Here is an 11939-nt window from a genome sequence, read left to right as displayed (position 1 = left end):
TGCTTAAATGTAAATGTACAGGTTGGGCGAGTTGTTCCCAGTGTTTGTGGTCAATGTCAAAGCTTTTCAAAGAAGACTTTGTGTCCTTGTCGCTCTTTTTGGGTCTGCTTTCACCTTGTGCCATTCTTCAGTTCACCAAAGAAGACAGAAAGTGTTAGTGAGTCTTTACACCACAACATGTAAGTTTTGTTAACAGTTTTCTTCCCTTTTTAAGTTTTAAAGCTCCCATAGAGAGTCTACTTACATATATTAACTTGTTTTTATGGTCAAAAACCTCCTCATTGCTGTAAATAAGCTGATCTCTCTCAGGCTCTCGTCAGCCGCGCTGTTTCAGACTGAAATCTCACTCCCAGAAGACAGAACTGTCTTGTGATTGGCCAATACCTGGAAGTGATGCAATTAGCATGCCAGCTCTCAGAAGCGCAGCTCGATGCACTGCTACTCATTTTCAAAACATTGTTTTAACAATGTTTAAAAATAGCTTCGTCACGACTCCCCGCTGCAGTCCCTTTTATGACTTTGACCCAGAGTCAGAAGACACTGTCGCTTGTGAGACACCTCCACAACGGAGGTTATTCTTCTTCTGCGGTTCAATGTACGCAACCGGATGTGCCCGGACGAGTGCCCGGAGCAGGAGGATCTGCTGTTCAGGAGAACTGCTGTTTACGTAACCGGACCAGGTTTTTTCAGAGGTCTCGCTTAGCCCGAGATTACAATACAAGACAACGTTCTCAGCAGTGACTGAACTGTTTGTTTAGAACCTTCGGGGCTTTGTAAACGATGTAATGGCGGAGATACACACCAGAAAAAACTACGTTAATCGCATATAAGTCGCATACTAGCCCTTTATTAGTAAATATTAAGCACATATTAACACTTATGTAGGAAAAATCTTAATTCATATATCGTAATAGAGATAGAATAAGGTTATGTAGGTTATGTGCTCAATGATTACTAATAAAGTGGTAGTATGCTACTTATATATGTTAGTAAGCACCTAGTTAATGGTAAATATGTGTTCCCTAATCTAAAGTGTTACCAAATTCTATTTAGCGTGCTTACCTTGTGCAGCCGTCACTACTTAGCCCACTCATTCATCTTTAGCCCGCTACATTCCAGTTATGTGAATATTAAGTGTGAATTGTAAACAAACGTCTGGCGCTGGCTAATTTTCCTTGTGTAATAAATGCAGGAAGTCTCTCTCTCTCTCTCTCTGGTTGAATAATTAAGGCCGTCATTTACGATGCAGCGTGTTCACCGCCCGTCGAATTGAAACTGAATCGGCGCGTGTTGGCGACGCTGTATGATTTATCGCCCGCATTCATGATCAGCAGTTAAACCACGTGTCGTTTGTAGTGTGAGCTGAGGAGAACAGACGGCTGCAGAAAACAAGCAAACAGACAATAATAATTAAATTGCACTTCAGTTTTTCCGACACCTTTTACTACAGCAGCAGCAGCATCGTGAATCTGTCGACTCCTTCCCCCTCCTCAGAGTCTCCTGCTCGCTCCACAGAGACTCTTGTTTTTTTCACGGCAGATTCCTCTCCTCGTCCTGAACGCTCGTGCCTCTCTCTCTGCTGACTCAGGCGACAGGAGACGCGGCGTTTAGGGAGAGAGAGGCATGATTTTTTTCCCCAATTAACTGCTTTCCTATAGGTGTAGCTCTCATTAATGGCGCTGCTGAGATTTGTGAAAGCAGGCAGGCCTTACCTGCACCTGTTTGTCAAAGGACATTCTGATGTTTTTGATGTTTATTTGGATTTTAAAGGAATGCTGAATCTCTGTTGGCGTCTATTTTGCACCTGCAGTGAGTATAGGATGTCCCGGGAAACTCAAAACAAGACATGTGGCCCCCTTTTTGTGTGCGACTGCAGATGTGAAAGAAAAAGAAAAAGACTGCTGCAGCGTATTTTTTACTCTCCTTGCCTTTTCTCTGCTGCCTCTCCGCCTCTTAACTTTCAAAACATCAGGGTCAAACGTCAGGGCTCATCTCTAAAGACTCATTACGAGGAGATTCCTTCCGTTTCTCTTGACAGGTGATTACTGAGGCAGTCAGTGAAAGGAGTGTCTCACAATAAAGACTTTTCTTTTTTTTCTTCTTCCCTTTTTCAGAGGCTGCTCTGACCCTTCGGGGTGGAAATTATCAGCTGCCCCTAGGCTTTTTTTCTCCCCGGCTGGAATTCAGAGGAAGTACTGGCTGGAAGGTAACACACCTGACACCTGTGCGACTGTCCTGTGACATTCCTGACACCACACTCTCAGTCTGTGTGTATGTTTACGTGAGAAAAAAACAATGAAAATACATGTAAACATGTCAGTCCACCTTAAATTATACTAAATGTGCACATTCAAGAGAGATACCAAAGCAAACGACGGCAAACTCTAGATCCGTTAAAAAGGCTTAAAAAATCCCTGAAAACATTACGTTAATCTCCAACATTTAGCAAAGGAAATGACTAAAATTGCAATATTTAACAGAGGTTGCATTTGCATACAGGAAGTACTGAACGATTTTGCAAACAAATCTTTTTTAACGAACTGATTCTAATGATTCAGTTACTCCAAAAACAGCTGTTTTACAAGTCATGAGTTTTGTGTTTGTGTCGCGTATAAAACCACAGCAGTATCGTGCAGCCATGATATGGAAATGACTCCGCCCACTTTGAAAACGTGACGTGACTGATACCAAATTAGAGACGAGTTGTGCTGGAACTGTATAATGGAAAAGCACGATTACATATCATTTGAGCGTCCATCCATCCATTCATCTTCGACCGCTTTATCCTCCACATGAAGGTCACTGGAATTTGAGTGTCAACTAGTAAAAAAAAGTGGGGGTAAATCATTCCTTGTTTTCCTGGTTTTTGTTCCAACCAAACACTAAAGCAGCAGCTTTCACTGATCTGCTCATGTAAGTTCAGCTGAAGGAGAGCAGAGGATAATGAGTGAGACCTGCAGCCGTCGTGGCTGTTGGGAATGAAAAAGCTGTGGAACACGTTTAATGACGTCTTCAGCCGTTCAACAAATGGAAATGTTGTCCGTCAGGCAGACGAAGCACATCTTCCTTTCACTATGTTTATAACTGGGCTCTAACAGTTCTGACAGTCACACACAGCTGGCAGTGAAGAGCTTCTCTGTGTAAAGTCCTCATTAGCTTGTGTAGCAGAGGGATTTACTTTGACTCTCGAGTCACAAAGGTAGAAATACAAATTATACACAGAGATCTGGAATTTATTTATTTATTATTTAGGAGGAGTTTGTGCAAGCGCACTTTGGATTGCCGTAGTTATGCAACGATTTGTGCTACTGGAAATACTCCAACTGTTTCTTAAAGCTTCTTAAAACAACAGTTGCCCGCCAAGGACAATGTGTGATTATTACGGTAATTTCTCTCGCACTGTTGCAGGAAGCCGAAGAATCGGCGAGTTGGAAAAAAGACCTGTACATAGTTTCTGTTGTGTGGCCTGTATTTGGACAAATGTTATTTTAAATGTTTTATGCTGTTCAAATTTCAGAATTTATGACAAAATCTGGTGTTTGAACCACAGTGTTATTTTCTCAATAAAACTTAATACACTATTTTATATGAAAAACTGCCAGGTATTGAAATTTATTCTGGAAAAATGGGCAAAAGCACTTACTCACAAGATTGTTTTCTGGCCCTTTTATGGTTAAAATAAGAATAAAAAAGTTGGAGAATGTTGGAGATTAACTCATGTTTTCATGTTTGGTTTTTTTGAATAATCTTTTTTAACTGATTCAAGTTCTGCGTTTTGTTGGCTTCTTGTGTTGGACGTTTGTGACTTTGCTTGGAAACTCGTGAGAGCAGGTACTAAACAAAACAAACACCAGGTATCAGGCGCTATCACTAATAGAAAGGCATAAAAAAGCCGTTCTGTTTTAATAACATAGGTTTCCATTTGGCCAATGCCAGGCTTCAGATATGAGAACGCCTGTGTAAGCAAACGTTGATTGAACATCCCTTCATCAGTAACGTGTAAATAACAGTGCAAACTATTCTGACTTGAAGGAATATGAGCTGAGCTGTGAAGGCATCTACTGGCACGGCAACAAATTCTGTGTGTGAAACGCTGACACGGCGACAAATCCTCCAGATTGTTCTTGAACTGTGCTTCTGCAGCTTTCGTGGACATTTTGCCAAATACTTGTGAAATATGTCACCTTCAAAAAATATGTTTAATTAGTTATTTTTGTTCTCACACGCACACACACCAATTAGTGATAATGAATTTGACCTCTGCATTTAAACCACACACACACACAAGTGGGGTGCAGGAGCAGTGGGCAGCACTGGAAAGCAATGGGATCAATTTATGACTAAATTAATTGATTATTCAACTGCTTGAATGTGAATATTTTCTGGTTTCTTTGCTCCATAGAACACAGAAATTACTCCAAGTGATTGATTTTGGTCTGTGGACAAATGGCGACATTTGCGAACATCGTCCTCTCCAGGTTTGGTCACCACCGATCAGCGTTTTCAGACATTTTACGCACCGTACTCGATTAATCGATGAAGAAAATAATTGTTAGTTGCATTCCTTTGCTCTGGACCCCAATGAAGCACACATTATTGTGACAAATCAAACATGATTTTCTTTTCTTCTTGTACACATTATCTTTGCGGTAGACGGTGTCGTCAATTCACTGGCTGGATTCAAAGTGTGTGAAAACACGTATCGTCGTCGTTTAAATGAACGTGGGCGGCATGAGCAATGAGGTGTTAATAACCTAAGCAGGTGGTTTAAAAACAGCTTTAATGAAACCAGCAGTAGCCTCTTTCCAAAACAACCTTTATAAGATGCTTATGTACATTTAAAAAAAAAAAAAAAACACTATGATCAAGGTCGATTCTTGGTTTTCCACTTCCATAAAGTGTTTTCTCTCTCTTTCTCTTCATCCAGTGATTCATTAAATAAGATGATTTTTCTCTCCAGTGTCACAGAGTTAAGCACCTGAATGAAGACGTGTGTGTGTGTGTGTGTGGTGATCACATACTTTAGTCCATGTGAGTCTCCCCCTCTAATGTGTTCTAATTATACTTAATGTTAATAATATTACAATAATAAATAGTGTTGGTCCTCTGTTGCGTCGGAAGCGGACGCAGGATTTGAGCGCAGCAATTGTCGTTGGACGTTGTTTTTTGTTTCTGTGTTGTGTTTTTTTTTAGTCCTCTGATGTCACGTCTATGTCCTCTGAGCTGGACTGCTTGGTGGCCATGCGCCATCTGTTGATGTGGTGGTTTCCCTTCTTCTTCTGCTGGCTGTCCGGTCCCTCCTCCTCCAGCTTCTGACGCTTGTACTTGGTCCGCCTGTTCTGGAACCACACCTTCACCTGGACACACAAGTTCAAAAAAGGGGTTCATTTACACTCAGGTATGTTGTGAAAAACATATTTAGTGTTTATATACTGCAACTATTGGTCATAAAACTGCTACATTCAAACCTCAAATTACTTTTTGGTCTTTAAAGATCTTCTAGAGCCCATTTAAAAACAACCAAAGCGCTCTACAGAGTTAAAGGCACAGCGACGTAAAAGGTATAAAACATAAAATCAATAGAACGGTAAAAGTAAAATAGTAGTATAATGAAATAGTAAGTAGTGAGTATTCTTATCCCTGTTATTTCTACATAAATTCTCCAAACAAACGAGGAAACCGGATGATTATCCTCCTCCTACAGAAGCTGAGCTTCCCTGGAAGTCACGTTTTTGTCAAGCTCGGCATGCAGTAAAAATAAGATAATATTCTCATCCCATAGAGAACAAGTGAAGCTGAGCTTCAAGTGGTTTTAATGCGTCGGCGTCTACGGGAATACGAAAACCACGCAAGGCGATCCGTCATCCGCGATAAACGGCTGATTCTCACTCATTCTCGCAAAACTCATTTCTGTATTTCTGATTTTCCTCCCAGTACCAGCAGAGGAAGCTGGTGTACCACTGGTGTTACGCGTACCACATCTTGAGAACCACGGTTTGAGCGCAATCAATACTATGTCCAATGTTCCTGTTTTGATGTATAGCAGTAAAGTGACCGTAGACAGTCAATAAAACACAGTGAGGGAGTGCAAAAACGGTGCAAATATTATATTTATTCTTGCATTTATCTTATTTTATTATATTACAGTACATTTCCCCTCATGTGCCGTTAACAAATCAAATCTAGTTTTTAATCTAATCTGTTGCACTTCATACGCTTGGCCAGTCGCTAAAAGCTCATAAACGACCGTTTTAAATGGCAGCCTTGACGTGGGAACCATGTTAATTTGTGGAAAAAGGTCACGGGGCTCAGTGGCTCCAATCGCTGTCATGACCTTGGAAACGTGAGCTCAGGCCGAGTAACTAATATGTGGCTGTGGTGCATTTTTAAAATAGCAACAAGTGCCGGCATTCAGCCTATTCCTCCTCCTCTTCAGGCCCAAGATAATTTTACAAAGGAAAGATGATGGTTTTGTCACATTATCATCATTTTTTTTATTGTGTTTTACTCTGAAATGACTCCAAGTGTGGCTATAAGAGGAAATCCCTTTTTAAAGTGACTTATATGAAGTGTGATTTAAACTTTAATGCAGTTAAATCACCATAATACACCAAAGTGAATTTCCGTATTGTAATAATAATAAAAAATAATAATAATTTAATGATAAATGGTTCAGTGAGAAAGTTATCCAACATGTCATCCAACGGTGTCATTATATTTCAACTGTTAATTAGTCAAAGTATTTAAGTGTTAATCTCAATGTAAATGCATGTAATTCAGTGGAGCTGAGGAATATTGACCAGAGTGCACAGAAAATGACACAAATAAACAAAAAACAACAAAAAATCATAGTAAATTGAATAATAACAATGTGTGAAGTATGCATGTATGTGCCTCCTGTGAAAAGTCATTTGCTCGACCTATTTACACCCTATTGCTGAGAGAGATCAATATTTTCTCAGGTGCTATTTGTTATAAAACGTTTCAAAGCAAACCTAAGTGATTCAGTTTTTCATGATTTCTCAGTTAAATGGAGCCAAAGAAACCAGAAAATATTAATATTTAAGAAGCTAAAAAATCAGAAAACCTAACTAGATAATGATAATATGAATATCAATCCTCATACTCCGTCTAGAATGCAGTATATTGTGTATGTATACACATACGGCTCTCTTCTCATCATATGTTTACATTGTACAATCTTAATTTAACAGTAAATGCTAATTTAATAGATTAAAGATCATCGATTTTATTTTTTGTAAGCTCACAAACAAAGCATTGAAATTCACGTCAGCCTGACACAGCATTTTAAAGCCTCCCATTGACTGAAGCAGAGCTGAACATAACTGCTGACTCATGGTTGCCCCTCACTCTTATTTTATTGCCCATTAAGCCTAATTGACGCTGGGTAAACGTGGACTCATTAAAAACCGTCCGTATCAATAATATTTACATTTTTGTCCTGCAGCGTGAATGAATTAAACACCTTTAACTAAGAGCTTTTCCCCCCTCAGATATTTACATAATTAGAGCGTAATAATATAATAGAATGTGTTCCTTATTTAGAAATAACAACAACTTTAAGTTAACTTAAAATGTACTTAAACTTGTATTATTTCTTTATCACTTTCTAACTTTGTTTTGAGGAAGTGCAATAAAAATAAAGAATATTATTATTATATATTATTATAATCATACATATATATATATATATATATATACATATACATATACATATACATACATACACACATATATAATATTATTTTTATTTTTTTTTAAAAACAAACAAAAAATCAAATTATATGTTATTTAAATATTTCCCACATTTACTCCTCATTTTCTGGACGTGTGAATTCCACTAACTCTGGATTTGTGATATGGCGGAGTCCTGAGTTGCTGTTACCATGGAAACGCAAAACGACAGTACAGGTTCTTTCTCTCTAACCATCTTTCTGTCTTTCTTTCTTGTGCCTATTCCTGTCTCCTTGTCCTTTTGTCTTTCTTTCTTGATCTGTATTCCATTATTTCTGTCTGTCTGTCCTGCTTTTTGTCTGACTTCCTTATTGTGTCTTTTTCTGTCTGCTTGTCCTTCTTTCTTTCTTTCTTGAAATGAGTTATAATGTTCTATTTATTCACTTGTATACATTATTTTTTTTATACATAAGTGCCAATAATAACAACAGGTGAGAGTGTGAGAATAAGAATGTCCACAGACACAGTGTCACGGTGACAGTGAGCCTCACCTGTGTTTCAGATAAACTCAGACTGTTGGCCAGCTGCTTCCTCTCCGCTCCCACCACGTAGTGGTTCTTCTCAAAGGCTCGCTCCAGCCTGAGCAGCTGCGACGGAGAGAACGCCGTGCGGATGCGTTTGGGTTTCCGGGCGAACGGGCCGTGAAGCAGCAGCGAGTCCTGCGACACTTCGTTACCTGCAGCAGCAACAGCACAGGTAACATCATCATCGTCAACATCACTAACTGATCACAAAATGGACAAAAGTATGACATGACTGTGTCCCAGTGCACAAAGCAATGACTTTAAACACATGCTTTCACTTTGACTTTGGTGTGGATTTGAACTTGACTGGCCTCACACACAGAAACCCTGACCTTTAACCCCCCATCGAGCAACTTTTAGAATGAACTGGGACACAGATTGTGAGCCAGGTCTTCTCATCCAACATCACTGTCTGACCTCATAAATACTCTGCAGAATGAATGAATGAATGAATGAATGAATGAATGAATGAATGGACTACCAAGGAGAGTGGAAGCAGGTATAGCTGCAAACAGGGACCAACTCTTTTAAAGTACTGTTTATGTATTTAAATGTCAATACAGTCCCTGATGGTGTAATGGACAGGCGTCCAAATACTTTTGTCAATAAATAGTGTGTAATCATTCAGCAAACATCAAAAAATGGCATAAATCAAACATTTCACAGATTTAATATATTTTTAATAATCTTTTTTTTTGTATTTTTATTGGAAATAATTGCACTCTTGTCTTTATTTTCTTAATTTTTAATTTAATTTAATTTAATTTAATTTAATTTAATTTAATTTAATTTAATTTAATTTAATTTAATTATATTTATGTGTGTTGTTTTGACCAGAACCAACTCTTTTCAGTTATTAATCAAATTAAGCCATAATTTCTAATTTTCTATGAGAAGTTTATTTATTTGAGCGTGAAGAGTCAAATAAATACATCCGCTATATAAAAATAAAACTATTATAATTAGGTGTGTTAATAATAATTTTAACAACAAAAAAAACAGATTTAAAATGTATTTCAAAGCATCATAAATCGTTTATTATAAGTGTAGCATTTGCTGATACATTTACACTTTAATATGTCTATTAACACTTGGTGTTTCTAATATGTCGTTATGTAATAATTACCGCTAATTTCAATTATTTTCTCGTCTCGAACGCACATCACGCGGAGGCGCTGTTTTTTTTTTTTTCTTGAGTGATTAATAAACGTTCATTTACATAAACACTAGATAAAACTCGGGTTATTTCGCTCGCTCGTTTTACATGACGATATTTGAAAATTTTAATTTTTAATATCTTAGAAAAAAAATTATGAAAAATTCACGCAAAACGTTTCATCGGGAATGTGTTTTTTCTGCCGCTCGCAGTTTATTTAGTATATTTCCTCATAAATATCTATAAATAATAATTTTCATTTGTAAATTTCCTGTATCCAATAATACAAAACAAAATAAATTCATAACACAACATTTTAATTATAATGCATCGGAATTCCAATCTGTAAATAAAAGTTTTAGTTGTATTTTATTTTAAAAAAACGAAAAAAAAACATGTTTTACTCTGATTTGATCTGTTTTTGCGTCTTTAGTCCGGATGTTGTTGTTGTTATTGTGGTTGTTGTGGTTACAGTCTGACCTGAGGCGACTTTTCTTGTATAAAAGAGAGAAGAAGAAAAAGAAAAAAATCCCCTCGCGCTTTATCTTCTCCTGCTGTGGTTTTGTGAGAGTCGCTCCAGGGCAAATGAGACAGAAACACGACAATCTGTTCTGTTTTAATCTGTCAAACCAGGGAATATTGTATTATATTATATTGTATATATGTATTATCATACCTTGTTTTAAAATATATTACTTCTAATAAAATAATAAAAACACAGATATTCAATATTGCTCTATATGAAAATGTGATTTAGTTCAAATTACACGTGAGTTATTTCTATTTTTTAGGAGATTCACCAGCTATTAAACCTGAATTTAAACATCTTGAACTGTCAGAACACCTCCAATAATTTGTCAATTACACATAATTGAATGTATCCGTTATTTATGTTAAAGCTTCAGAAGATTTAGTCATAATTAATTGTATTTCCAGTGAGGAGTAATAGCATTAGTTGTGAATAATGACCTTTTTGGTGAGTAATAATAACATTTTAGCTATGAATGGAGTATTTATCTAATTTTCAGTGAATAAATCCATATTCAGTTAGTGTTAAAACGATTCCCCTAACTATTGCCATTTTATTTATTTGTATAGTATTCATGCATTTTTCAGTGAGTATAAATACCATTTTACGTGTAGTTTTTTCGTGAATAATGCCATTTTATTGAGTATTAATGTCTCGTTCAGTGAGTATAAATACAACTAATTCCATTTCCAGTCACTAATGCCCTTTATTGAGTACTATTGTCATTTCCATTAAATGTTATTTTGTAGTGAGTATTAATCATTTTTTTCCGTGAATAATGCCATTTATTGAGTATTATTCCTTATTCCATGAGTATAAATAGCATTTTAGCGAGTCCTAATTCCATTTTCAGTCACTAATTCCATTATTAGTGAGTATAGTTGTTATTTTTCCATTCATTACTTTTATTTTTAGTGAGTAGTAAATCATTTCCCTGCATATTCCAGGGTTAGCTGTGCTCTTTGAGTGGAATAAACATAGTGTGTAATCGGATTACAATGCGTCTCCATGTGGTTTACCTTGGAATCTGTGTCCGAAAAAGCGGTTCCGTAGGACCCACGGGTAGAAGTTGAGGGGGTCGCGCGGGTGTTGCGTGCCGAAGAAGTGCGGGTGTTGCAGGTGTGAAGCCGGCGTGAGCTGGTGCGGGGCAACGGTGAGGGACGGGTGGTTGACCGTGTCCGGGAACACCAGCTCCGGGCTCTGGTACAGAGATCTGGCCGCCGGAGCCTGGTGGTGGTAGCCGTTCATGAGCGCCTCTGTGGCGGGGCTGGAGTAACTGAGCGCCGTGGGTCGCACAGGATCCTCGACTATGAGAGGATTCTCTTTGGCGACCAGAGACTCGATGGTGAAGCAGCGCTTACCAGCGGAGGAAAACATCATCTCTGCTCACGAATGGGAAACCACAAAAAAAGAAAGAAATAATAGCAATAATAGTAACAGTGATTGTTCCCTTCCTCTTGTTGGAAAAGTCTCAGAGACGCATCATGATCAGAGAAGGTGTGAGCAGCTTTCTGCCTCCACGAACTTCCTTTAATCTCTTGATTTGCTCCAGTGAAGACGCAGCTGGGAAGCTCAACACACATCCATGAAGAAGAAGAAGAAGAAGAAGAAGAAGAAGAAGGAGAAAGAGAAGATGAAGGAAATGATGATCTTGTGATCGCACTCGCTGCGTTTCTGTGCACAAGTGCGCACCAAAGTAACGCGCCACCGAGATTTCCATGCAGCACAGGAGGAGGGAGACGACGCTGATTGGAGCAGAGCAGCTGTCAATCACTCTGCTCATTATTATACAACTATACCTGCTTCTTATGGATCGCATCAGTGAAGAATGGAAGGAGGAGGAGGAGGAGGAAACATGTGTGCGCCAATTAAAGCCTCATTGTTCCTCCATTTTCTCACACTTAAAGCCTCATTTCTGCCGAAGGCGTCACGTGTTGTTTCAGCTGATTCACGGCGTCTTTAAGAGTGAATTCAT

General features: G+C 38.1%; 1 protein-coding gene across 1 annotated transcript; it reads right to left on the bottom strand.

Annotated features, from left to right (window-relative positions):
- Nucleotides 1-5189: 5189 nt before the first annotated feature.
- Nucleotides 5190-11344, bottom strand: emx1 (empty spiracles homeobox 1; the record flags this gene model as incomplete). The annotated part of the gene is made up of 3 exons (XM_083910644.1): nt 5190-5357; nt 8247-8431; nt 10984-11344. 3 exons carry the CDS (start codon nt 11342-11344, stop codon nt 5190-5192), a joined length of 714 nt encoding a protein of 237 aa, XP_083766770.1.
- Nucleotides 11345-11939: the final 595 nt, after the last annotated feature.

Source organism: Microchirus variegatus (assembly GCF_963457635.1).
Source record: "Microchirus variegatus genome assembly, chromosome: 2".
NCBI classification, from domain to species: domain Eukaryota; kingdom Metazoa; phylum Chordata; class Actinopteri; order Pleuronectiformes; family Soleidae; genus Microchirus; species Microchirus variegatus.
This window is presented reverse-complemented; position numbering and strand designations above follow the sequence as displayed.